Source organism: Felis catus, chromosome B1 (genome assembly GCF_018350175.1).
Source record: "Felis catus isolate Fca126 chromosome B1, F.catus_Fca126_mat1.0, whole genome shotgun sequence".
Taxonomy (NCBI): Eukaryota; Metazoa; Chordata; class Mammalia; order Carnivora; family Felidae; genus Felis; species Felis catus.
In genome coordinates this window covers 90,502,367-90,526,259 of record NC_058371.1, presented here as the reverse complement: position 1 = coordinate 90,526,259, position 23,893 = coordinate 90,502,367, and the positions used below count along the sequence as shown (strand labels likewise).

Below are 23,893 nucleotides of genomic sequence, written 5' to 3'. Positions count from 1 at the left end.
AATATCACTTTATTTTTCTAGGAGAAGCAATTTTTGGGGCTGTTTGGAGAACATTAGTTTTCTCTAATGCTCTTTAAAATATTTAATCAAATTTTCACCATGTATTGGCTAAAATAAAGCCTAGAAGAGATTCAACTGCCGGAGACCAGCTCCAGCAGTCAGGGTTCCTGATGGGATGGGTGGACGTCGGCGAAGGAAGGCACACTTTAGTTTCTGCACATCAGCTTTTATTGTAGGTAGCGAAGGAGTTATTTATCACTTGGGGACCGGAGTCTTAACAGGTGGGGGATAACTAATTCTACATGATAGGCATGAGGCAGGCATGTGTGCACCGACATATATAGTCTCACATGATTATATAACATGATTATTAGCAGGGAAAGGAGAAGGTACAAAGTTCACAGAAAGTTCCTCAAAGGTTATTTCCTCAATTTACATAAGGTAGATACAATGAAAAGAAATCTTTAACAATGTCACAAACAGGGTCATTTATCTTATTACAATTCTCGTGTAAGGTTCACCAGGTTCTCAGGGTCATGATAACTTTTCTAAGAAGCTTTACAATGTTGTTGTGTTCATATTAGGGTACAGGTTGTCTTCTAATCCATTGTACACTTCACAATGGCAACCTTTAGGATTAGTCATAAACTTAGAACACAATACATTGCCAGGGGCAACATCCAAACATATCTTTGACTAATTTCCAAGGAACTTTCCAAGCAGTATATCTAGTACTAGTAAGATGACTTACAGAATAATATTTCTGATTATAAATGAACCCAATACAAGGTGATTGAAAACCCCCTTTCAATTTCCTCTGGCAAAGTCCCCTCATCCCATAATTAGTATAAGGACCCCAACCAGTCCACATGCACATCCTATCATTAGGATCTAGTAAATATTTTACATATGTCTCCAGTTTCCAGGCTTCCCCATAGGTGAAAAGGAGAATAGAGAGTAAAAGCAAAACTAGCAGCAGGCGGTTTGGCGACGGGTCACTGCCTTGCAGTGATTCCCGAGAGAGGACCTTTGTCCTCATGGCAGCGCAGAATGAGACTTCATTCGGCTGGTCGAGAGAGGACCTTTGTCCTCATGGCAGCGCAGAATGAGACTTCATTCGGCTGGTTCCTTCATTTCCCCCTTTTTTATTTTTTAAAGCAAGCAGTTGAACTTCAGCAGTTAGCTTTTGGAGACTTCGGGCGAGGACTTTAGAGAAGACTGGAATTAAGAGGAGACATATTAATAACACTAAGAGAGCCACACCGACATTAATCAACAAAGTGGTCAGTGAGGATCCAGATACCCATGAAGAAAAATTATCATATAGAGATTGTGCTATGCCTTCAGGGGAGAATTCCTCTGAGGCATGATTGATATCTGAAATTTGTTTATGTAACTTACTTAAATCTATGCCCAGATCAGAATGATTCCATACTCCTAGAATATGACTCTGCACTCTTTCCCAGTTATGCTCCGATTCATTTACACGTAAGGGTGTTACGCAGATCCATTTATAATCAGAATGACATCGCAAAGACAATTGAATTTTTAAAGTTAATATTTCTTGTCCAATAGCCATTACCGCTTCTTCAAGAACATTTACTTTGTCATCCAATTTTCGATCAATAATTTCTTGGGTGGTAAGTGCTGTAGTTACGTTTTTCGAAAGTTCATTAGTAAAGTGTGCTGTATGAACTTCCTGTGCGAGGGCGATGGTCGAAACTGTCAGCGATGTTACAATAGTAATAAGCGCTGTAATGCCTAAAATCAATGCTGCAATAAATCTTTTGGGACGCATCAGTGAATCTAATTTTTGGAGAGCCTCTAAACCCGAATTTTCGTGCCAACTGTCTGTAACATTAACAGGAACCATAATGTAAGGTGGCTGCCGAAGCAAAACAAACGCTTTCGCTTTCAGTTCGGGGCGCATACAGTTAGTTAAAATACACCTTTTACAGGAAGTAGTTATAAGTTTTGTTTTTGGGTCCATTTTAAAGCTTAAGGAGTACGCCGTTGGAGACACAAGCAAAGCATAAGGCGTCTGCACACAAGTAGTCACTGAATAATTCGCAAAGGTAGTCTGATTATTAGAAAAATAACTTGCAGTTATTGGATGTGAAGCGGCCGTAGCCTGCCAAAGATATTTATGGAGGTAAGTTTGTCCTTTCACTACTGCAGTTAAAACTGGAGCTACCCAGCCGGAAGTAGAAATTCTATTTACATTTATTGGGTCGGGTAGAAGAGTTTGATCCCACCCTTTGTAATTTGTCTTGTATCTAAAATAAGGCTTATAATCTGCAAAAGGATCAGGACTAGTCCAATCAAAAATGCGTGTAATCCCGTCCATGGCTTGCAGAATTTGTGGCCGAGTAGAATTAAAATAACAAGAAACCCAATAAGGAGCACTGGGCATAAGTCTAAAAAACTTTTGAGAGCAGTCTGGTAGGCCAAGAGGGTGAGGTAGGTAAAAAGGAGAGTAATTATCGAAAGGCCATTTTCTTACCGGAGTTGCTTCAATCCCCGGTGCTATAAGGCGAACCATTTGTAAATGCCTCTCTTCCGATTGACTTTGCTTACCTCTCGTAGATGATGATTCAAATTTAGATGGTGGTGGATGGTCAAAAATTATACCTGTGGTTTGAAGTCCGACACATTGTGGAAAGTTTTGGGAGTATGGCCAAACAGTAGGGATAGAAAAACAAATAGGCATAGAAGGCGAAGTTCCCAAGTAGGTATAATTATAATTAATAGTTGGAGTAGTATGAGAATCAGAGTATACGATTTTTGGACCTTCCATAATAGCAGTATTATTAACAATAAAATGTGTAGTATTATTATCCCAGGTTACTGGATGAAAGTGAGGAGGATTAGGAAAGAAAGCCCAGAATTGTTCTGCACTACAGGTACTTACTTGACACGCGAGGATTGATAGCATAGCAACGAACAAAACAGAAGGACTGAGTGTGCAGCCTTGGCTTAAAACCAAGTGTTCAGCCTGAGCAGCCAACTTCTTAAGCTGTCCCCATGTTGGAGGGGGGGCAGCCAAGGTGGCCGCTGTCTTGAGGCGAAAAAGATTAGGTTTCTCCAGTGAGAGCCTTTTAAATTCTGCAACAGGAGGTTTGTCACAATTGCGCCGTTTCCTGCTCTTGTTCATTTCTAGTGGTTACAGGTACTTTACTGGGAAAGGAATTTACATATTTAATATGCCTATCTGGTAACCAAAGTGGAGAATCAGCTTCCTTAGGAAAGACACAAGCATATCCCCTGCCAGAAGTAAGCAAAATGTCAGGCCCTTTCCATTTACCAGATAAAAGGTCTTTCCACATTACTGTAGGTTTGACAGTATTTCTTGGTTCCCAGTGTCGTTGCATATTATTAAGATCATCATGTCCTAGATTAACATAATTAAGAACAAATAGAGCATGAGTAAGAATGTGGTGAGGAGAGTTATACTTGAAATCAGAGGCTTACAATCTAGATATAAATGCTTTTAAAGTTTGATTTGCTCTTTCTATTCTGCTTTCCATAACAAGTATTGACCACCAGAAAGACAACTCTTAGCTATCTGAGTCCAATCAAAAGGAGTCATCCAATAGTCTGTAAGAGAATCCACTAATGCTAAGGTATAAGGAGCACTGACTCCATAAGCTGAACATGCCATTTTTAGCTCTTTTATGAGTTTGTAGGGAACAGGAGTCCATTGAGGATCCCCAGCCCTCGGATCAGATTCCTTCTGTGGACCATATGTTACTGGAAAACACAATGAGAAGTCTATGTCTCCTGCTTCAATAGCTTGTAGCTTAGTTTTTTGCATTAAGGAGACACAACTTTTATTAGGCAATTTTTCTGGAGGTCTAGGGTGATCATTAGTTATAAAATCTCCAGGTGGAATATTACTTCGTGGGGGTGATTTAAGGGTCAGTTTTTCAAGAGGAGGATAATCTTCCCCTTGTTTTTCCATTTCATATTTAATTTCCTCATCTGCTAAGTCAATATCATTTCCTTCCTGATCTGAATCCTCCTGAGCCTCCATAGCCATAACTGCCTTTGAACTTGCAGGCATGGTACCATAGGAGGTTGTAACTTTAGTATCCAGTCTTGTGCTTTCATGTACGGGGTCAAGGGCATCTCGTACCAGATTCCACAAAGAAAAGGTATCTACAGGGACCTTTTCTGGCCCATGTAAAGTATAATAAGTTTTTAATTGATGCAAAAATCTAGAAATTTGTGATCCACTTACCTTTATTCCTCTTTGTCTAAGCATATGAACAATAATATCAATGAACAATCGTCTCTCTTTGGACTCTGAGTTACCCATACTTACTTAGTTCTTGAGATCTCTCACTCTATATAAGATAGAGGGGTCTGCAGCACCCTGTCTCAAGCTCCTATTCCACCCCGAAATTACCTTAATATACTTACCCAATTCAGGTCCCTGTTCGGGCGCCACTTGCCGGAGACCAGCTCCAGCAGTCAGGGTTCCTGATGGGATGGGTGGACGTCGGCGAAGGAAGGCACACTTTAGTTTCTGCACATCAGCTTTTATTGTAGGTAGCGAAGGAGTTATTTATCACTTGGGGACCGGAGTCTTAACAGGTGGGGGATAACTAATTCTACATGATAGGCATGAGGCAGGCATGTGTGCACCGACATATATAGTCTCACATGATTATATAACATGATTATTAGCAGGGAAAGGAGAAGGTACAAAGTTCACAGAAAGTTCCTCAAAGGTTATTTCCTCAATTTACATAAGGTAGATACAATGAAAAGAAATCTTTAACAATGTCACAAACAGGGTCATTTATCTTATTACAATTCTCGTGTAAGGTTCACCAGGTTCTCAGGGTCATGATAACTTTTCTAAGAAGCTTTACAATGTTGTTGTGTTCATATTAGGGTACAGGTTGTCTTCTAATCCATTGTACACTTCACAATGGCAACCTTTAGGATTAGTCATAAACTTAGAACACAATACATTGCCAGGGGCAACATCCAAACATATCTTTGACTAATTTCCAAGGAACTTTCCAAGCAGTATATCTAGTACTAGTAAGATGACTTACAGAATAATATTTCTGATTATAAATGAACCCAATACAAGGTGATTGAAAACCCCCTTTCAATTTCCTCTGGCAAAGTCCCCTCATCCCATAATTAGTATAAGGACCCCAACCAGTCCACATGCACATCCTATCATTAGGATCTAGTAAATATTTTACATATGTCTCCAGTTTCCAGGCTTCCCCATAGGTGAAAAGGAGAATAGAGAGTAAAAGCAAAACTAGCAGCAGGCGGTTTGGCGACGGGTCACTGCCTTGCAGTGATTCCCGAGAGAGGACCTTTGTCCTCATGGCAGCGCAGAATGAGACTTCATTCGGCTGGTCGAGAGAGGACCTTTGTCCTCATGGCAGCGCAGAATGAGACTTCATTCGGCTGGTTCCTTCAATTCAACAAAGTAGTGCAATTAAAAATGTTTTATAACAGACAAATCAGTGTAGTAATGAAAACCGATGTGAATTGCTAGTGACTTTAGAAATGTTTGCAATGGAGTGAAATAGAATTTCTACGATGATAAACAGTGACCAAAGTTCAGTGAAATACAGTAAAGCTAAATGTCAAAAATAGAAAGAAAACAGTAAATGCAACTCAAAGGATGCTTGAATAAATAATTTACTGTAAATAATCAGAATTATGTACATAATTGATCTGTTTGCTGATAATGGGAAAGATCTAATATTTAAATTTACTATACAATGACATACCTTTACAGATGCCCCAGAGGAAAAATATTTACAGAAACTTCGAACAAGTTAGAGTTTCTTACATTTAAATGAAGCCAAAAGTTTAAAATGAAATTGTACCAGAACAATTAAAATGTGTCATTTTTTTTTAATGAAACTGTTAATACTTAGCATATAAATCAAAGTAAATCACTAGGGCACTGAAATGGCCACCAGAGTCCTTTCGCATTTTTCTTGAAACAAACAAATTATTGTGACAGGCGCACATTCTGTCATGTACACAAACTTGACATCTGGCATTTTCCTGGATTTACGTAAATAGAAATGGAGAGCACTAAAAAATTTGGAACCACGGTCCTTGTCAAAGGCTCTTGAATAATATCCTCCTCCACTGTTCACGGCATGGCAGCATTCTGGCCCTAGGAGGCGTTCAGGTCTGCTTTAGCGCCACTTCTGTCATGAGCTCTGTGGGTGGCACTGGCAGATTAATCAGCTTCTCCCCTTTAGTGTCAATTTACATCCGAGATTCCTCACAATCCCTTTGTTGTATGACTCAATTAAAATCGTCCATGTGCATACACACCCTTTAATATGAATATTTTCTACTGTCATCTAAATCTGACATATTCATAAAGTACATATTCATAAAGCTTCATAACTATTTTATTTTAAATGATATAGGAATATGAACACACACCAATCTTTGTCAGTTCTGATTTTGTTTATATGTATTTAATGTTTTTATTTACTTATTTTGAGAGAGAGAGAGACAGAGAGAGAGAGAGAGAGAGAGACAGAGAGAGAGAGAGACAGAGAGAGAGAGAGAGAGAGAGAATGAGCAGGGGAGGGTCAGAGAGAGAGGGAGGGAGAATCCCAAGCAGACTCTGCACTGTCAGTGCAGAGCCCAACATGGGGCTCTATCTCATGAAACATGAGATCATGACCTGAGCTGAAATGGAGAGTAGGACGCTTAACTGACTGAGTCATCCAGCTGCCCCTGGTTTTATTTATTTTATTGTGATAAGAAAACTTAATGAGACCTGGCCTCTTAACGAATTTTTGACTATACATTGACTATACATTGTATAGACTACACATTGACTATACATTGACTACATTATTTTTGACTATAGGTACACTGTGTACCTCTAGAACTTATTCATCTTTCTTAACTGAAACTTTGTGCCTGCTGATTAATTACTCTTCATTTTCTACCCCCACCGGCTCCCGAATAACCACTATGCTGGACTTGGATGTTAGGAATTTGACTATATTAGATAGATTACATAAAGTGGAGTCATGCAGTAATTTCTGTGTCGGGGTAATTTTACTTAGTATAATGTCCTCTTAGTCCATCCATGTTGTCACTTATCTAAGAATGTCTTTCTTTTTTAAAGCTGAATAGGATTCCATTGTATGTGTATACCACATTTTCTTCATCTATTCATGTGTTGTTTTGGTTGTTTCCTTTTTTTTTTAAATATGAAATTTATTGTCAAATTGGTTTCCATACAAGACCCAGTGCTCATCCCAAAAGGTGCCCTCCTCAATACCCATCACCCACCCTCCCACCCCCCATCAACCTTCAGTTTGTTCTCAGTTTTGTTTTTTTTTTAAGTTCTTGAATATTTTATTTTTTATATGAAATTTATTGTCAAATTAGTTTCCATACAACACCCAGTGCTCATCCCAAAAGATGCCTTCTTCAATGCCCATCACCTACCCTCCCCTCCATCCCACCCCCCATCAACCCTCAGTTTGTTCTCAGTTTTTAAGGGTCTCTTATGCTTTGGCTCTCTCTCCCACTCTAACCTTTGTTTCTTTTGTTTTCTTTCCCCTCCCCCATGGACTTCTGTTAAGTTTCTCAGGATCCACATAAGAGGGAAAACATATGGTATCTATCTTTCTCTGTATGACTTCTCTGTATTTCACTTAGCATAACACTCTCCAGTTCCATCCACGTTGCTACAAAGGGCCATATTTCATTCTTTCTCATTGCCACGTCGTATTCCATTGTGTATATAAACCACAGTTTCTTTATCCATTCGTCAGTTGATGGACATTTCGGCTCTTTCCATAATTTGGCTATTGTTGAGAGTACCGCTATAAACATTGGGGTGCAAGTGCCCCTATGCATCAGTACTCCTGTAACCCTTGGGTAAATTCCTAGCAGTGCTATTACTGGGTCATAGGGTAGGTCTATTTTTAATTTTTTGAGGAACCTCCACACTGTTTTCCAGAGTGGCTGCACCAATTTGAATTCCCACCAACAGTGCAAGAGGGTTCCCGTTTCTCCACATCCTCTCCAGCATCTATAGTCTCCTGATTTGTTCATTTTGGCCACTCTGACTGGCGTGAGGTGATATCTGAGTGTGGTTTTGATTTGTATTTCCCTGATGAGGAGCGACGTTGAGCATCTTTTCACGTGCCTGTTGGCCATCTGGATGTCTTCTTTAAAGAAGTGACTATTCATGTTTTCTGCCCATTTCTTCACTGGATTATTTGTTTTTCAGGTGTGGAGTTTGGTGAGCTCTTTATAGATTTTGGATACTAGCCCATTGTCCGATATGTCATTGCAAATATCTTTTCCCATTCTGTCGGTTGCCTTTTAGTTTTGTTGATTGTTTCCTTTGTAGTGCAGAAGCTTTTTATCTTCATGAGGTCCCAATAGTTCATTTTTGCTTTTAATTCCCTTGCTTTTGGGGATCGGTCAAGTAAATTGTTGCAGCTGAGGTGAGAGCGGGTTTTTCCTGCTTTCTCCTCTAGGGTTTTGATGGTTTCCCATCTCACATTCAGGTCCTTTATCATTTTGAGTTTATTTTTGTGAATGGTGTGAGAAAGTGGTCTAGTTTCAATCTTCTGCATGTTGCTGTCCAGTTCTCCCAGCACCATTTGTTAAAGAGACTGTCTTTTTTCCAGTGGATGTTCTTTCCTGCTTTGTCAAAGATTAGTTGGCCATACTTTTGTGGGTCTAATTCTGGGGTTTCTATTCTATTCCATTGGTCTATGTGTCTGTTTTTGTGCCAATACCATGCTGTCTTGATGGTTACAGCTTTTTAGTAGAGGCTAAAGTCTGGGATTGTGATGCCTCCCGCTTTGGTCTTCTTCAAAATTACTTTGGCTATTTGGGGCCTTTGTGGTTCCATACAAAGTTTAGGATTGCTTGTTCTAGCTTCGAGAAGAATACTGGTGCAATTTTGATTGGGATTGCATTGAATGTGTAGATAGCTTTGGGTAATATTGACATTTTAACAATATTTATTCTTTCAATCCATGAGCACGGAATGTTTTTCCATTTCTTTATATCTTCTTCAATTTCCTTCATAAGGTTTCTATAGTTTTCAGCAGGTTTATTCCTAGGTATTTTATGCTTCTTGGTGCAATTGTGAATGGGATCAGTTTCTTGATCTGTCTCTCTGTTGCTTCATTATTAGTGTATAAGAATGCAACTGATTTCTGTACATTGACTTTGTATCCTGCGACTTTGCTGAATTCATGTATCAGTTCTAGCAGATTTTTGTTGGAGTCTGTCAGATTTTCCATGTATAATATCATGTCATCCGCAAAAAGTGAAAGCTTAATTTCATCTTTGTAAATTTTGATGCCTTTGATTTCCTTTTGTTGTCTGATTGCTGATGCTAGAACTTCCAGCACTATGTTAAACAGCAGCGGTGAGAGTGGGCATCCTTGTCGTGTTCCTGATCTCAGGGAAAAAGCTCTCAGTTTTTCCCCATTGAGGATGATGTTAGCTGTGGGCTTTTCGTAAATGGCTTTTGTGATGTTTAAGTATGTTCCTTCTGTCCCAACTTTCCTAAGCGTTTTTATTAAGAAAGGATGCTGAATTTTAACAAATGCCTTTTCTGCATCGATTGACAGGATCGTATTGTTCTTATCTTTTCTTTCATTAATGTGATGTATCACATTGTTTGAGGATATTGAACCAGCTCTGCAGCCCAGGAATGAATCCACTTGATCATGGTGAATAATTCTTTTTATATGCTGTTGAATTTAATTTACTAGTATCTTATTGAGAATTTTTGTATCCATAGTCAACAGGGATATTGCCCTGTAGTTCTTTTTTTTACTGGGTCTCTGTCTGGTTTAGGAATCAAAGTAATGGTGGCTTCATAGGATGAGTCTGGAAGTTTTCCTTCCCTTTCTATTTTTTGGAATAGCTTGAGAAGGATAGGTATTATCTCTGCTTTAAATGTCTGGTAGAATTCCCTAGGAAGCCATCTGGTCCTGGACTCTTATTTGTTGGGAGATTTTTGATAACTGATTCAATTTCTTCAATGGTGATGGGTGTGTTCAGATTTTCTATTTCTTCCTGTTTGAGTTTTGAAAGTGTATGGGTGTTTAGGAATTTTTCCATTTCTTCCAGGTTGTCCAGTTTGTTGGCAAACAATTTTTCATAGTATTCCCTGATAATTGCTTGTATCTCTGAGGGATTGGTTGTCATAATTCCATTTTCATTCATGATTTTATCTATTTGGGTCATCTCCCTTTTCTTTCTGGGAAACCTGGCTAGAGTTTTGTCAATTTTGTTTATTTTTTCAAAAAATCAACTCTTGGTTTCATTGATCTGCTCTACAGTTTTTTTAGATTTTATGTTGTTTATTTCTGCTCTGATCTTTATTATTTATCTTCTTCTGCTGGGTTTGGGGTGTCTTTGCTGTTCTGCTTCTATTTTGATTATGTGTGCTGTTAGATTTTGTATTTGGGATTTTTCTTGTTTCTTGACATAGGCCTGGATTGCAATGTGTTTTCCTCTCAGGACTGCCTTCGCTGCATCCCAAAACATTTGGATTGTTGTATTTTCAGTTTCATTTGTTTCCATATATTTTTAAATTTCTTCTCTAATTGCCTGGTTGACCCATTCATTCTTTAGTAGGGTGTTCTTTAACCTCCATGCTTTTGGAGGTTTTCCAGACTTTTTCCTGTGGTTGATTTCAAGCTTCATAGCATTGTGTTCTGAAAGTATGCATGGTATGACCTCAATTCTTGTATACTTATGAAGGGCTGTTTTGTGACCCAGTATGTGACCTATCTTGTAGAATGTTCCATGTGCACTTGAGAAGAAAGTACATTCTGTTGCTTTGGGATGCAGAGTTCTAAATTTATATGTCAAGTCCATCTGATCCAATGTATCATTCAGGGTCCTTGTTTCTTTATTGTTCCTGTGTCCAGCTGATCTATTTATTGTTGTAAGTGGAGTATTAAAGTCCCCTGCAATTACCACATTCTTATCCATAAGGTTGTTTATGTTTGTGAGTAATTGTTTTATATATTTGGGGGCTTCTGTATTCGGTGCATAGACATTTATAATTGTTAGATCTTCCTGATGGATAGGCCCTGTAATTATTATATAATGCCCTTCTTCATCTCTTGTTCCATCCTCTCACTTTCAATCTGAAGGTGTCCTCATGTCTAAAATGAGTCTCTTGTAGATAGCAAATAGATTGGTCTTTTTTTTTTTTTATCCATTCTGATACCCTATGTCATTTTCTTGGAGCATTTAGTCCATTTACATTCAGTGTTATTATTGAAAGATATGGGTTTAGAGTCATTGTGATGTCTGTAGGTGTCATGCTTGTAGCGATGTCTCTGGTACTTTGTCTCACAGGATCCCCCTTAGGATCTCTTGTAGGGCTGGTTTAGTGGTGACAAATTCCTTCAGTCTTCATTTGTTTGGGAAGACCTTTATCTCTCTTTCTATTCTAAAGGACAGACTTGCTGGATAAAGGATTCTCGGCTGCATATTTTTTCTGTTCATCTCATTGAAGATCTGCCATTCCTTTCTGGCCTGCCAAGGTTCAGTAGCCAGATCGGTCATGAGTCTTATAGGTCTTCCTTTATATGTTAGAACATGTTTATCCCTAGCTGCTTTCAGAATTTTCTCTTATCCTTGTATTTTGCTAGTTTCACTATAATATGTCATGCAGAAGATCGATTCAAGTTACGTGTGAGGACGTAGCTCTGTGCCTCTTGGACTTTGCCTTTTTCCTTCCCCAAATCAGGGAAGTTCTCAGCTACGATTTCCTCAAGTACACCTTCAGCACCTTTCTCTTTCTCTTCCTTCTCTGGAATCCCAATCATGCGTATATTATTGATTTTTATCGCATTACTTCTCTAATTCTCTCCTCATACTCCTGGATTTTTTTAATCTCTCTTTTACTCAGCTTCTTCTTTTTCCATAATTTTATCTTCTAGTTCACCTATTCTCTCCTCTGCCTCTTCAATCCGTGTTATGGCCACCTCCATTTTATTTTGCACCTTATTTACAGCATTTTTTTAGCTCCTTATGACTATTTCTTAGTCCCTTGATCTCTGTAACAATATGTTTTCTGCTGTCCTCTATGCTTTTTTCAAGCCCAATGGTTACTTTTATGACTATTATTCTAAATTCTTGTTACGTTATATTGCTTAAATCATTTTTGATCAATTTGTTACCTGTCACTACTTCCTGGAGTTTTTTTGAGGAGAATTCTCCCATTTTGTTATTTTGGGTAGTCCCTTCCTTGGCTTGAAACCACAGAACACTTCCCCTGTGCTGTCTGGAGTAACTTGTGTTGGTGGGCGGGGCCGCAGTCAGACCTGATGTCTGTCCCCAGCCCACTGCTGGGGCCACAGTCAGACTGGTGTATACCTATCTTCCCCTCTCCAAGGGGCAGGACTCACTGTGGAGTGGTGTAGTCCCTCTCTTGGCTGCTTGCACACTGCTAGGCTTGTGGTGTTGCTTAGATGGGATCTGACGTATTAGCAGGGGTGGATCCTCAAGGTGCACAGGGGCAGGAGGGGCAGGCTTAGTTTGCTTTGCGGTGGGTGGTCCCTTGCTGGAGGGTCCCTGCAGCACTGGGAGGGAGGCAGGCTCGTCAGAGGGATGGATCCACAGAAGCACAGCGTTGCGTGTTTGCCGAGTGCAAGCAAGTTCCGTGAGGGGAACTGGTTCCCTTTGGGATTTTGGCTGGGGCATGGGCAAGGGAGATGGCGCTGGTGAGCACCTTTGTTCCCCGCTGAGCTGAGCTGTGTGTCTGCGCCAACAACTCTCCCTCCCGTTGTCCTCCAGCCCTCCGGCTCTCCGAGCAGAGCTGTTAATTTATAACCTTCCAGATGTTAAGTCCCGCTGGCTGTCAGAACTCACACAGTCCGGCCCCTCCGCTTTTTCAAGCCAGACCCCGGAGCTCTGCCTTGCCAGGCGGGCTACCCCTCTGCCGATCGGCTCCCTCCCGCCAGTCCCTGTAGCGCGCACCGCCTCTCCGCCCTTCCTACCCTCTTTCATGGGCCTCTCGTCTGCGCTTGGCTCCAGAGCATCTGTTCTGCTAGTCTTCTGGCAGTTTTCTGGGTTATTTAGGCCGATGTGGGTGGAATCTAAGCGATCAGCAGGACGCAGTGAGCCCAGCGTCCTCCTACGCCGCCATCTTCCCTACAAGTCTCTCAAGGGAAACTTTTTAAAATACTTCTGTTGATAACTGTGTCACTACCAGGTCCTGTTGACAACACTGGCATGATGCAAGCCGCAGGCTGGGACAACGCACACCAAACGCTCTCCACTTAGAAAGCCACAGGGGAGTCCAGCTCTGTGGCCCACAGCCACGCTGTGGACCACGGTTTATCGTGCAGGCTGTTTCTGCTCTGGGCAGCTGTGGCTGGTGAGCGGCACCATAACTCTGGCCCCTGCAGCCCCAGGTCAGGAGAAAAGGACGCAGCAACCACAGCAGCCACAAAGGACAATCGGGAGCCAGAGGGCTCGGCACCGCCTCGGCAGGCACAGAACACAGGAGCCCAGCGGGAGCCCGGCCCCCACCCCCAGCCCGGTGAGTAACCCTGTTTTGGTTGTTTCCAAACCAAATGTTGGCAGTTGTGAATAGTATTGCCATGAACGTTAGTTCTAATATGTCTTTGAGATCCTGATTTCAATTCTTTTGGATATATACTCAGAATCGGGACTGCTGGATCAAATGGTAGATACTTTATTTTTAATTTTTTGACAAACCTCCAAACCATTTTGCATAGTGGTTGCATTTTGTGACCTATCCTGACACGGAAGTAATATCTCGTTGTTGTTTTGATTTGCATTTCCCTGATGATGAGTGATGATGAGCATTTTTTCATACACTTGTTGACAATATGTGTGTCTTATTCAAGTCCTTTGCCCATTTTTCAAAATTGAGGTATAATTGACACACAACATTTTATTAGTTTCAGGTGTACAATGTAATGATTTGATATTTGTGTACATAGTGAAATAACCATTACAATAAGTCCAGTTAACATTTTTTCTTGTGATGAGAAAATTAATTATTTTGAATATTTTGAATCATTAATTATTAATGAAAAAAATTAATATTTATTCTTTTAGCAACTTTCAAATATGCAACATAGTTTTAACTATAGTCACCATAAGTTATTTATTTTATAACTGGAAGTTGATACATTTTGACTCCCTTCACTCATTTTTCCCATTTCTCAACCCATACCTCTGGCCATCACCTATCACCTATCTATTTTCTGTTTTTATGAGTTTGTGTGTGTGTGTGTATGTGTGTGTATTTATTTTTTAGATTTCACAAAAAAGTAATATCATACAGCAGCCTTTGTTTTTCTCTATCTGACTTATTTTGCTTAGCATAATGCCTTCTAAGTTCATCCATGGAGTCACAATGGCAACATTTCTCTTTCTTTCTTTCTTTCTTTCTTTCTTTCTTTCTTTCTTTCTTTCTTTCTTCCTTTTCTTTCTTTCTTTCTTTCTTTCTTTCTGGCTGAATATTTCATTGTATTTGTGTATCACATTTTCCTTTTTTAATTTTTTAAATGTTTATTTATTTTTGAGAGAGAGAGAGCACAAGCAGGGGAAGGTCAGAGAGAGGGAGTCACAGAATCAGAAGCAGGCTCTAGGCTCTGAGCGGTCAGCCCAAAGCCCGACACAGGGCTCAAACTCACAAACTGTAAGATCCTGACCTTAGCCGAAGTCTGACACATTCAACCCACTGAGCTACCCAGGCTCCCCATGTGTATCTCATTTTCTTTATCCATTTATTTATTGATGGATATGCAAGCTGTTTCAATATCTTGGCTATTGTAAATAATACATTAAACATGGGGGTATTCTTAGATTCCTTTTTTCATTAATGTTTTTGCTTTGAGGTTACAATTAGGCTTACATATAAAAAGTTATATTTATAGCAGTCTATTTTAAGTTGATAACAATTTAAGACCAAACGCATTCTAAAGCTCTGTATGTTTATTCTCTCCCTCCATGTTTTATATTTTTGGTGTCAAATGTAAATGTTTTTGCCTTGTGTATCACTTAACTAATTATTATAGTTCCAGTTATTTGTATTACTTTTGTGTTTTAACCTTCATGCTAGCTTTATAAGTGATCAATCCACAATTTTTACTATATATTTCTATATATTTACCTTTATCAGTGAGATTTATACTTTCAAATTTTCTTGTTACTCATTAATGCCCTTTCTTTTCAGCTTAAAGAATCCCCTTTTACATTTTCTGTAAGGCCAGTTTGGTGGTGATAAACTTTTTTAGCTTTTGCTTTTTTGGAAAAGTCTTAAATCTCTCCTTCAATTCTAACTTTATATCTGCCAGGTAGAGTATTCTTAGTTGGGATTTTCTTTTTTTTCCTTTCAGCACTCTGAATATACCATGCTCTTCCATTCTAGCCTGCAAAGTTTCTGCTGAAAAATCTGCTGATAATCTTATGGGGGTTCTCTTGTGTGTAATAAGTTTCTTTTTTTCTTTATGCTTTTGAAATTCTCTTCTTGCCTTAATGTTTAACATTTTAATTACAATCTGTCTTGGTATGGGTCACTTTGGGTTTATCTTTTGCTGGGGCTTTCTGGACTTCCCAGATCAGGATCTGTTTATTTCCCCGGGCTTGTAAACTTTTCAGCTGTTATTTCTTCAAATACGTTTTCAGGCCACCCCTACCCCCTTCTCCTTCAGGGTCACCTATTATGCAAATGTTAGTCCACTTGATGTTGTCCTACAAGTCCCTTAAGATATTTTATTTTCATCTAGTTTCCATTTATAACAATGAATGCTTCCATGACCATTCTCCATCATGTTCCCTTATGGACTTGCATGAGAATTTCTCTGGGATATGTATCCAGAAGAGAAATTACTGGGTCTTAGGGGTTAATAATTAATTTGTGTCTCTGGCATCAGATTGGTGTTCAAAATAGCTATACCATTGCACAGTCCCAACTGCAGTAGAGGATTAAGATGGCCCCACATTACAATAACCCTGGGCATCTTACAGTTCTCTAATTTCAGTGCGACTGGGACAAAGTGAGAGTTTATTTTCAAAATTTTGTACTTCTCTGATTACCAGTGCTTTTGAGGATATTTTGGAGGCTTGTTTATTCTGTTGCTTAGCCTCTTCTATAAATTGCTTGTCCATATTTTTTGCCTGACTTTTCTCTCCACATTGTTCTCTTTCGAGAGTGCTTTGCATGTTTTAGAAAACAGATAGTTTTCACCACCTTTACTGCTACTCTGGTTAAACCAGTACAGTATTATCCCTAGACTCCCTGTTTCCACCCTTGTTCCTGACTCCTACATTCTATTCTCAACAAAGTTGCTAAAATGACCCTATTAAACTGTGAATCAAATTATGGCATATCTGCTCAGATTTCTCCATGTCTTTTCAAATTACTTCAAGATAAAAAACAACTGCCTGTCAGACCCTGTATCCTCTCCTTTTCATCCCCTCTTCAATCTCATTCTCCTCACTCATTCCTCACTTTTGCCATATTGATCTACTCGGCATTCCTTGAACAAGCCAGGCACACATCCCCTCTGGGGCTCTGCCTTCATCCTGTTGTTTGTTGGAAAGAACAATGAATTACTCTTGCCTCCTTCAATCTTTGCTCCTGCTACCTTCTCTGTGGGCCCTTTTCTGAGCAGCCATTTACAAATTGAATTTGTATCCATGGCATTTCCTATCATATTTCTCCTTTAAAAATATTCTTTGCAAGATTCGTTATTTTCTAAAATATGATATAGCTAAATTATTGATCCTATTTTTGTCTTATCCCCCATACCTGAATATACATTCCATGAGGGAAGACCTTCCTTTTTTATTTTGTCCATTCACATTGTCCAGCTCTTAGCATATTATCTAAAATGTAATACATAGTAAAAAAAAAAAATATATATATATATAAATTTGTCAACTTAAAGTAACAATTATTTTCTCTTTTACATACAGTTAAAATTGGTATAAGCCTAAATATATTTCACATCCTGTCAATTTCATATTCCTTCCAATAGTGACCCTAAAGAAAAGCAGCATAGCATTTATAAAATGTTCAGGTATTTTATTAAATTACACAATGGATCTCTACAATGTTGCACATACCAGCTTGTATGCAATTTTAATGGTATATCACTTATTACAAAGATATAGCTGAGTAGTAGTTTTGCAAATCTAGTGAGCCATATTTAACCAAATAAAAGTTCAATAATTAAAAAAAATAAAACTGGGCAGTAAAGATCAAGTAAGTTCTAGATAGTGAATAATAAAGTGTTCACTCATTTTATCATTTACCTTCAATATTCATATAACATCTTCAACCAGAAAAAAAGATGTGGAGGCTAGTTGCATATTCATTTCATTCAGGAATATTAGCCTTTACCAGTTAGTGGATTGTTTGATTAGAAATAATTCAACCCTAAACATAGAAAAGTATTTTTTCAAAGACATTTACTGCTGCAAAATATATGCTCTTAATTCTTATTATTCCTTCAAGTCACTGAGCTTTCATTAAAGTATGTTTGTGGGATACCCAAACCGAGGAGTCCTGGATAGGATCTTTTTACCTAGCTTTTCATAACATTCATTTAGCTGCACTAAACATCAGTTCATTGTCATAAAAAGCTTGGGCTCTAAATTCATGCACGTGCTCATGGGTGTACACTTTCAATCTCAGGACGAAGTCATGAATATTCTAATATCTGTTAAATAGAGTTGTCTTGATTATTAAATGAGAAAGCATAAATAAGTTACCTAACACAGTTTATGTTTGATTCTCATGCTTTATGAGAATAAACTATCACTTAATTTGAGTAAATTATTTTTTTTCTCTTGACTCCTGATTGCCTGGAATATTTAAATAACATTCCAAATCTTTCATACATCTATTTGCCTCTCTGTCATGGAACTCATTGCTCGTGTGTCAGTATCAAGCAAGATTGGCGAAAACAACAACAACAACAAACAAAACCTGATCTGTGTTTAATTATCGTCGTCTCAGATCTAAATGTGTTTTTTAGTCACAGAAGTAGAAAAAAAAGTTCTTTGAGTTACTAGATATATTCAGCCATTATATGAGCACAATTGCTCAACTTGTCATGTCTCTTTAGTGCATCTAAGGTTTGAGTTAAAGCATGGAGTTGCATACAAATAGCTTCTAGGGCCATGACATTAATCTTCTGATGGGTACAAAGTACATAGCACCCCACAGATAGATCATAAAAACCAATATGGTATCCTGGGCTCTTCAAGAAGAGTGTTGTTATAATTACCAACATTCTAGTTAGTACTTGTCATTAAGCAAGTAGAGGAGAATTCTGACAATATCTATTCGATCACCTAGTCAAATTACCAACAGGACCTTCAAGAAGTCCTTTGAAGATATAAAGATTTTGCTTACCTCCATTATAAAATGGTTCTCCTATTTTATTCACCATTGGTGTTTTTAAGTTTCTATGCTTATAAACATTAGAATAATCCAAATACAATTTCTAGCAAATCGTTTTCTAAAGGAATTTTTAAAGATTATCGTTGTTTCCTGAGATGATTACAGATATGCTTGCAAATTTATATACCAGAGAATGTTTTAAAATATACCTGAAAACTGGTTGTAATTTTGTTGCTTGAGTCAAGGGCATTAAATGCCCTTGGTAGCAAATTATTCTGGAGATGAGAATGTTATAAGTAGGTTTTCTAACAAATGTATGTATTCACTTTTCCCTTCTGTTTAAATTCCTTTGGCTAAGATGTTATCAACTGCTTTGAGAGATACTTAATGGTCTCTCATCAGTAAAGTTACATACATTTCTCCATTCAAAATGTTGTTTTGTAGTGCTTTTATAAATTTGCTTAAAAAGTGACGACTTCTTGACATTTAAGTTGGAAGATTCATTTATATTTTAAAAGAAAATGCTCTGTCATCATGTGAAACTTATATAACACATAAATTTGTAATCTACTCAATTAACCAGAGAGCCCTGAAAGAAGTAGGATGAAATAAATTATTTTTAATGTTTACTGAGTCATCTACATCGTTCCTCCATTAGCATGTATATTAAATATGTTCTTCAGTGGTAATATGCTTTCTATGCAACTCTGTAAAAACGTAGTTATGAATGTCAACATAGTTGAATAAATGCATAGCTATTATTTTTAGCTTTGATACTTACAATGATAGAAAACAACACAGAATCTGCCTCATGTATAAGTGAGTGTGGAGAAGAACGGAGCACGAGGGCCTAACTTTGAATACATTGAGACCATTTCACTGAGTGAATGAGAATGATGTAAAATTAACACTAAGGGAAAGAGATGCTTTCAAAAAAGATGTACATGGAACATCATATTATAGCTTCTGGGCGTTGGGTTTTAAGTGAGAAAAGACTGAAATTTCTCAGAAACAAATGTATGAACTTAGGCTATAAATAATTTTCAATTTCATGCACCATGTATGGAAGTTTTTACTTGCCAGAAATGTTTTAAGCATATTGATTCAGTTTTAGAAATAACACTTGAGGCTTTTATTCACCAAGATTAAATTAGCACAGGTTTGCCAAATGATGTACCCTGTTTAGATGGAGATTTAACAGACATCCATGCTATGATTTTTTCTTCCAGCTGTAGGAATGTTTTACTCAACAATAACCATGCTTATCTATTTAGGCCTACCATTGTGCCACACAATCGGCCATTTAGAAGAGAGTTCATAGTAAACAACAGCAACAGCAAAGCAAAGGCAACTGTAATATGTAGGGATTGGTATCTGGCTTCATCATGTGAAGGGCTCTCGATCAGCAGATCAAGCAGGTAGGGCCATCTATTCACTATGAATCCTAGCAGTATGACTGTGTGGAACCTACTCTACTAATGCCTGGCTGGGGGCGCCCCTTAGGCACCATCTTTTTTTCATCTGAGACAGGTGACTCATGTAACAGCAACATTCTTCCTGGTTTTTGATTCATAACCTAACCTCTTCATTTTAGTGTTTTGAAAAGAGGGGAAAACAGGAGTAAGATGTAAACATCTTCTGTGTGTTTAGAAACTATAAGACTCTTGTGGCACCTGGATGGCTCAGTCGGGTAAGCGCCCAGCTGTGGCTCAGGCCATGGTCTCATGGTTCATGAGTTTGAGTCCTACATCGGGCTCTGTGCTGACAGCCCAGAGCCTGGAGCCTGCTTCGGATTCTGTGTCTCCCTCTCTCTCTGCCCCTCTCCCACTCACGCTCTGTCTCTTTCTCTCTCTCTGTCTCTTTCAACAGTAAATAAACATTAAAATAAAAGAAAATATAAGGCTCTATAGTAGCCCCTTTTTATCTTTGGGGGATACATTCGAAGACCTCCAGTGGATTCCTGAAACTATAGATAATAAGGAACCCTACATATACTATGTGATTTTCCTACACATACATACCTATGATAAAGTTTAACTTACAAATTAGGCAAAAAAGAGATTAACAACAGCAATAATAAAATAGAACGATGATAACAATATGCTATAATGAAAGTTTTGTGAATGTGGTCTTTCCCTCAAAATATTTTATTGTACTGTACTCACCCTTCTTTGTGTGATGACATGAGAAGATAAAATACCTACATGATGAGATGAAGTGAAGGACGTTGCAGCTAGCGTCAGGCTACTGTAGATCTTCTAACTGTAGGTCAGGAGGACAATCATCTGCTTATCACCTGGTAGATTTTATTTGTTTATTTACTTATTTATTTTTCTCACCCAGTAAATTTAAAAGTTCTCATTGTGTGTACATGTGCATACACACACACACACACACACACACACACACACACTGTAACTTTGTGAGGTGATGAATAAGTTAACTAACCTTATTGTGGCAATCATTTTGGAATGTATACGTTGCATATATCAAACCATTGTGTTGTACACTTTAAATTTATGCAATGCTATATGTCAGTTATATTTTAATAGAGTTCAAAAAACAGAGTCCACGATATGTCAACAAAAGCTGACGACAGAAAAACCCTCAAGAAATCACCAGAAGACGTAGTACAGATGACACTTATTTCAATGTAATGAAACTAGAAGTTGAAGAAAAAATGGGAAAGAAAGTCAGAAAGATCAATACCATGGAATTTAGGACACAAGGGAGAGAAATGAAGGGGCATTTACTGAAATGAGATGTATTTCACTACTGGAATTACAGATCATAAGAATATTTTAAGTCATGCCTCTTGCCTGACATTTGTAGAAAAGACAGGGAAAAAAGAATTGTGTTGATCTACATTACTTGGTTGAACGATTATATTTCATAAAATATTCTTGATTTGCTATCGGTCCCATTACATGTACTCATGATTCAAAAATATGATTTCAGATTCTAAATTTTATAAATGCCTAGATCATTGTAGGATCCTACAAATACTGACGAATATTATTTCTTTGCATAGCAATCAATATTAAAAGATAGTTTATATAAATGTGAAGACTAAATTAAAAAATCAATAGCAGATGCTATTAATTACTACAGAAAATGAAAATAAACATAGGAGTGAGTTTTCATTGATTTCTAAGCACGAATGTATTCATTTATGTTATGGCTGCTACTTTCTAGTTTAATTTGAAAGAGTGGGAATTTTCCCAATCAGTTCATTAATCTGTAAAAATCACATTCCTTATCTGAGCTAATATTCTGTATTATACACAGAGATTATGGTAATAATCTGTAATGAATAGCATTTTCAAGTTTAGTCCTTCCCAAATGTGGCCATCTTTACTTTTTCCAGTTCACCCTGACTAAAGTATTTCAAGTTGTAGAAACTAAATAATAATCCTAGAAAATAATAGGTGGTGGGTGTAAGGTTAGTGAGTGACATTTTTATGAAATAGCTTCTCATCTTGCACTATGAGACTTTGACCTCAGCTCAAATTATAGCACAAGGAGGATTTCAAGATCCATATTTTAAAAGAGAAGTTAACTGGATTGCTTATATTATTCTAATTTAACAGGTAAATTTAAATGTTGGCTTTGCTTTACTACTTTTTAGGAATAATGTATTCATCTTAGATGTTGAAGCACTATAGAAAAATTAGAGTGGCATGCAATTTTTTTAATTTTGTTTTTATTCCCAACACAATATATAAGTCTCCAAAAAGAGCACTCACTTTAGAACTAGCACTTTTCATTCTCTTTGCCTGTCCGTATTCTTATATTTGGCATTTGACCCTGCGGGCTAGACATGGCACACTAGAGGAAGTCCATGCCTTGCCAATGATACAGAAATTATAATTAAGCAGTGTTTGAATGATAGAGGAAGTCCACACTCTGTGGGGGACACTTTCTCTGCTCTTGGCATTACATTACCCTCTTCTCTTACTTTGTAAGGCTTTAGAATTTAGTCAGCTAAGGGAATTCAGCAGGAGGTATGTGACAAAGTCTTATTGGATACACATGCACAACATATCCCCATGCCCGTCTATGCCTCTTCATCTTCACCAATATCTCTTTAACCCACTGTTAGGCTAAACTTCTGTGTAGCTTCCAAAGTGGTTTTTCTGTTCCTCCCTCAACCTCATTAATTGGTTTCCCACATAGAAGCTAAGTCTATCTTTTAAAAAACAAAACAGATTGTGTCTTTTATGTCTAAATTATTCCACTGTCTCTACACTCAGAAAAAAAATCCAAACATCTTCCGCTCGTACCAAACTCTGTACGACTGGACTTCGGCCTGACTTTTCAAGCCTGTCTCAAAGTACCCACCTTGCTCACTATTCTCTAGCCATCATGGCTGTTTTCTTGTTCCCGTGGGCTTTGAACCTGCTATCTTTCTGCTCAGAACATCAACCCTAGAGTTTTGCATGCCTGACTCCCTTTCTTTTAGGTCTCAACATAATTATTTCACCCTCAGCAAGACTTTCTTTGCAGTAACTCAGACCCCAGACATTCTATCTTTCATGTGTGTGTTTTTAAAGAACACTTAAAATATCTGGAAATGTTTTATTCATTTTTTATATGATTATATATTTTATCACCCATGAAAATATAAATTCTAGGAGTGAAGAGACATTATTTTTTTTTCTCACTAGGCTATCTGCTTGGCCTACGAATGTGCCTACAACACAGTAGGTGATCACTAAATACCGAATGAAAAATTAAATTGAAAAATAGAAATGTTCTTCTGTTTCAGGCTTTATTTTTCCTCCGTGTGGTAAGAGAACCAATTACAGGTGTCCTTCTCCCAGTGCTGTATGCCCGTTCTTACAAAAGGCCAAAGTACCCATTTGTGAATAAGGAAGTAAATTCTCTAGGGGAGACAGTGACTTAATTCAAATGAGAGAAATCTGAAGATAAAAATGAGCCCTACTCTCTACCAATTTGGAAACAAAAATTGAGTCATCTGAGAAAGTCAATGAGATAATAGAGTCTCGTGTTTAAAATGGGATTCTAGAATCAAACTGTTTGAGTTTACATTATGACTCGGCTATTTCCAAGCAATATTACTTTGAAAACATTGTTACACCCATCTTCTCTGCAAGATTGTTTGTTGTTTGTTTGTTTGTTTACGTATTGTACACTTGGGTGACACTATGGCATCTAACTCATAGAACAGTTAAAACGAAATGAGGTAACATATATCAAACTCTTAGAACAAGGTCTGAAGTAGTCTAGTAATTCATTAAAGCTTAGATACTACTATTTTTACTGCCACATTAGGTCCATCATCTGGACTATGAAGAGCTACATTGAATGAGCCATTCAGAACAGAAAGTCTGATAGCTATTGGCTCAGTTGCTTAACACAGAAACCCAGCTATACAATGGAGAAAAATTCCGATTCTTAGGCACAAATATGCTTGGATATAATTTTCATCTTGTATCTGTCAAGAAGATACATTATTCCTCAGGGTGT

At 37.9% G+C, this 23,893-nt stretch overlaps 1 protein-coding gene across 4 annotated transcripts; it reads right to left on the bottom strand.

The window, feature by feature from the left end:
- Nucleotides 1-210: 210 nt before the first annotated feature.
- On the bottom strand, nt 211-5,446 carry LOC123384942 (endogenous retrovirus group K member 6 Env polyprotein-like). Of its 4 annotated transcripts, XM_045055863.1 has the most exons (3): nt 4,423-5,446; nt 3,305-3,391; nt 211-3,177 (listed from the first exon to the last, which is right to left on the bottom strand). In XM_045055863.1, exon 3 carries the CDS (start codon nt 3,152-3,154, stop codon nt 1,091-1,093), a length of 2,064 nt encoding a protein of 687 aa, XP_044911798.1. In that variant the 5' UTR covers nt 3,155-3,177; nt 3,305-3,391; nt 4,423-5,446; the 3' UTR covers nt 211-1,090. The 4 variants fall into 4 exon arrangements, with proteins under 4 accessions (XP_044911798.1, XP_044911800.1, XP_044911799.1 ...); XM_045055865.1 differs by lacking the exon at nt 4,423-5,446 and having other exon boundaries at nt 211-1,027; nt 1,083-3,934; XM_045055864.1 differs by lacking the exon at nt 4,423-5,446 and having other exon boundaries at nt 211-1,034; nt 1,090-3,934.
- Between the last annotated feature and the right edge of the window lie 18,447 nt (nt 5,447-23,893).

Coding starts and splice junctions, on each gene's coding strand:
- LOC123384942 (XM_045055863.1), bottom strand. CDS start 3,154: ATGAACAAGAGCAGGAAACGGCGCAATTGTGACAAACCTCCTGTTGCA.